The sequence below is a fragment of the Aspergillus brasiliensis genome (genome assembly GCF_001889945.1).
Source record: "Aspergillus brasiliensis CBS 101740 unplaced genomic scaffold ASPBRscaffold_47, whole genome shotgun sequence".
Classification (NCBI taxonomy): domain Eukaryota; kingdom Fungi; phylum Ascomycota; class Eurotiomycetes; order Eurotiales; family Aspergillaceae; genus Aspergillus; species Aspergillus brasiliensis.
Window position 1 is genome coordinate 16,454 of NW_027137488.1, and position 4,208 is coordinate 20,661.

The 4,208-nt window shown below is 51.8% G+C and overlaps 2 protein-coding genes across 2 annotated transcripts; both read right to left on the minus strand.

The window, feature by feature from the left end:
* Window positions 1–665: 665 nt before the first annotated feature.
* Window positions 666–1,284, minus strand: ASPBRDRAFT_35846 (uncharacterized protein; the record flags this gene model as incomplete). Its single annotated transcript, XM_067623392.1, has 2 exons — window positions 666–716; window positions 991–1,284. The coding sequence occupies 2 exons, from the start codon at window positions 1,282–1,284 to the stop codon at window positions 666–668; spliced, it is 345 nt and encodes a 114-aa protein (XP_067472785.1).
* A 528-nt stretch (window positions 1,285–1,812) lies between these two features.
* ASPBRDRAFT_190025 (uncharacterized protein) lies at window positions 1,813–3,923 on the minus strand (the record flags this gene model as incomplete). The annotated part of the gene is made up of 3 exons (XM_067620179.1): window positions 3,577–3,923; window positions 2,807–3,516; window positions 1,813–2,551 (listed from the first exon to the last, which is right to left on the minus strand). Exons 1-3 carry the CDS (start codon window positions 3,850–3,852, stop codon window positions 1,813–1,815), a joined length of 1,725 nt encoding a protein of 574 aa, XP_067472786.1. The 5' UTR covers window positions 3,853–3,923.
* Window positions 3,924–4,208: the final 285 nt, after the last annotated feature.

Sequence of the window (4,208 nt, forward strand, 5' to 3'; positions counted from 1 at the left end):
ATTGGGATCACCCTGACCGACCTACATCAGTGGAATTCCAGATCGTACAACACGGCGGCCACAGCTCTGCCATTGATTTGATGCCTTGTCGATTACAGTGGGCGAAGAAAGAATCAGCCGACGAACGGGAACAACTGATACGCGCGGTGTACGAGGCCTCATATCTCCGAGCGGAAAACGCCTATTACCGAAAAGTACGGCGCGCTGCCATTCTGTTTCAGGCCGATATCGCGTCCATTCTGCTCAGTCATGACTCGGTACAGCAGTTGCGCGTGTGTCTTCAGCAAATTCAGCAAGCTACTGCCCAGCAGAGCAGACGGTCAATCTGGCGGCGACGGAGCGTGTTTGGGTTACCAGCGGTATCCAGCGCGAGCCTCCTCTGCACCGCACTTGAAGATCTTGAGCTCGCACTGAACCGGCTTGACGACAACTATGCTAGGCTTCAGAGAGCCCACGCAGCTTTTGCAGAAGCTCTGCGACAGATTGATCAGGAGTACGCAGATTTCTTTTCTATAAAGTTAGGCAACGAGCCCGCGCGCTTCTAGTTCAAGATGTACCAGGTACGACTTGAGGTGAAAGCAGGGGCGCTACCTGTTGAGTGTAGCTAATAATATCCGCAATCATTCAGAACACTGCAACAGTACTGTACATGCGTAACTATACAATCAACTGGCAAAGGCGGTAATAGCATAGACGTCAATGAAATCAAAGCAGTCCTGCCGATGGTGACAGTATCGTCAGAAACATAGACATAGAAGCTTTGTGCTCCTGATTGGACGTATAGGCATTGCTTCTTATACGCAATTATGCTCCTTTTCTTGGAAGCGCAGTTGCAAGCAGCAGTTATTGTATTGGATTTTGATCGGACGACGCAGTAATTGGTGCGCGCCGTAAACAGATATAGGCAAGGTTTCCCAGAAGCGTTTCCAGTAATTCTTGCTAGCGTTCATTCGGTCAGCCGCGCACCAGAACGGTCTGTGTCTCGCTTACCTCGTCAGCAATAGCTGCATCAATGTTCGTACACGAGATGAGCCAGTTGACCGCCTCATGCTCCATGCTTAATGAATCAATCCACTCATCGACCTGGTCAATATCCCAGTGTCCAGTTTTGGTCTGAAGATAAGGGTAATGCTCCAGGATCACCTGCAGCATCTGCCAAACCGCTGAAGGTGGGCGCCGATAACCACGAACGTGAAGGACGTGTGAGACAGCAAGATCAGTGAACCCGCGAGATATGAAATAAATCAATATAATGATCTCTGCATCTGACCACCGATCGTCCATTCTGTGGTAATGGCTGTAATGGCAACTTCTGGGGCTCCAAGCGGATGGAATTGCGCAGTGGTGGCTATATCAAGGAGTGCCACAAGCCACCTCTGCATGGAGAATAGTCATATGAGAAGTAGAGGTATATTAGCCGGCCCGTTAGCGCGCAATTTCTGGTGACACTGGGTATACAATTTGACACTCCAGATCATGGCGCTTGCTCCTAACCTCGCCGAGCTTCTCTCACCGAAGAACAGACAAGGCACGACTGAATCGCCCTTCTTGGGGTCTAGGGTACGACCTTGATTGTATCTAGTGTTGACCAAGACCAGGTGGTTATCTCAATAATACGTATACTATTACCGATATTGAACATGCAAACCTGCGTATGTGTCCAAAGGCATGGTCCAGACTTGGCTGAGTATGACTCGCCGGACGTTTTACATCTGCGTGATTACGCGTACATGGGCTACAATACAGCTGAAAACGTAGATAATCAGCATACATTAAATTTCCTGTTCCGCCACTGTTCATGCTATGATGTTCTTAGGCCTGTGCATTTTGTGGCTGGCGCTCTTCTTTATCTTCCATCAGTGCGTCCTCTTCATCACATAGGGACATTAACTGCTTTGGGCCAGCAATCACAACAGCATGTTTCAGGTGGCTAGGAACGGCTGCCGGATCAACTAGGCGATGCCCTCTAGAGGTCAGTCTTGCATAGACGAAGTGAGGATGACTGTCAAGGTATTGCTTAAAAAGCCGACGCGCGCGGGGCAAAGGCAAATAGTACACAGTTGCCGGTGTTCCCATCTCATACAGAATGCCTTTACACTCTGCTCCTGATGACCGTGGGGGTGGCAAGTCTTGCGGCCTCTTCCGAGTCTTCCACCCCAGAAGCCCGAGCCGAGAATGCGACGGGCCAGCAACCGATGACACCGCGGTTGGAGGACAGTTGTGGACCAGTGTATGTTGGGGGTTGGGAGAATTTGTTCGTCTGGGGGACGGAATAAAGGGATTATTGTCGCCCATCCGTACCAGCTCCGCCGAATCAAAGAGTGGCCTTCTGGCAGGCTCACCATGTGATGAGGCGGCTGGGGAACCATAGCTAGATGGGCTGTAATTGATTCGTTGCCCGGGTGTGTTACCATCCCGGCATACATCGTGTAGCAGCAGCCCGGCACTAGTCCTCTGCCGATCTGTTTCCAGATGACTGCCATTGGTGGCAAGAACCCTCCTTGGCTCGCGACACAATGAGGGGGATGAGAGATGCATACTGTGTTCGGGGCTATGAAAGGTGGCCACGGGCTGAGATGAAAGGCATTTATGCTCCTTACATCGGCCCTCGTAGGTGTGCGGGGAGGGACGTGCGACCGGTTCGGGTAAGGTTGGAAGGTTGCCAAGGAAGGCCTGAAAGATATTCCGAGCGACCGCAAATGGAGTCAGGTCCTCTCCTGCAGCACAATCCCGGTGGGTGTCTATATTGTGCAGCGTCAGGAACGGCTGACTTTGCAAAAATGCCATTTCAGAGGGCATGCCGCACCGATGGCGCAGCTTCCAGGGGCCTGTCCCATTACGGGTTAAGTGGGGCTCTTGGAAGTGTTCCTGGCGTTGACATTGAACTGGTCGGAAACCCCACTGCTGGAGTATCGCAGCAATTTTGGGTGTACGGAAGCCCTGCGACCACGCAAGATGAGCCAGGGCCGTCCAACAGCGCTTCGATTTCTCCCGCGATCGATGGATGCGTCTTGCTGCTCCACGACGGTCGCGAAGAGGCATGATGCTGACCAGATGGGGGAAGCACCGCATGGTGAACAGCCACAACCGTCGGTATGCGTGGAGGAACGTGGCTCGGCCATTCGTTGTATGCGGTTCAGGTGCGCTGTAATAATGCCAGAGGCAAGTTTGGATTGTATCCCCGGGAGCATCTGGGATGAGCCTTCGCAATGCCAGCGCACACGGCAGGAGATATTTCGTATCCTCCATAAACATGCGTAGCGACGGGATGATAGTCGGTACAGAAAGAAGCCGACGGGCAAGAAGCGCACGTCTCTCTGGGTCTGTCACTCCCGGAAAGAGTACGCCTACCGACAGGAGGCGCCTGATAAAATCGTGGTCAGTGATAGACCATACCGGCGACCGGCCCTGCAACAGCCGAACAGATTCGGCATCCAGATTAGAGACATGTTGGGGGCCCATAATATAGGTCCAGACATTTAGGATGTGCTGGATGTAATGCGCATGCTCCTTGTACTATGTCAGTCTGCGTTTCTGGTTGTTCTGCAACATTCGGGATGTTGCGGGTGTTCCTACATGTGGGCATTTCATACGCAGCAATCGGTTGATGTTTCCTGCCATAAACCCAGGACGGAGGCCAGGAATCCGTAGCGCCTGAAGAAGCATGTTCAGCAACGGCAAGTCCTGTTGCCGGGCCTGTAGCCGCTCAATAACCTGCTTCTCCTTCAGACTCAACCCACTTAGACCTGTCTCGTTATGGCCAGTGAGCTCGTATTGTCGGTACAACTTTAGAGTATCTTCATCGGGTATGAACTCCGAAATGGAAGGGCAAGGGTGGTATCTCAGCACCATTCCTCGAGGAAAGAAGAAATGTTTTGCCTATGCCACCGCATTACTGCTGACTAGAAGTGGATAATAAGCGTGCATCTCTGTCAATGGGTGGCGGAGCTTGCTCTGAACCGAATTCGCCCATTGCCGTCCTTGCTACATGTAGCTCTTATATATCTCTGGGAAGACAATCATGATATCCGAACCCAACAATCAATAGGCGCTGATTGATACCCCACTGCAGCAGCCAGGGGCGCCTTACAGTGAAGGTGAAAATCATATTTTCAGAATACAAAGTTCCTCGGAGTCCTAAAGTACTGTGGAGCCTACCTTTCTCTACCCTTGCTATCTCTCCGGTGAGAAGTCTGCCGAGCTTTTCT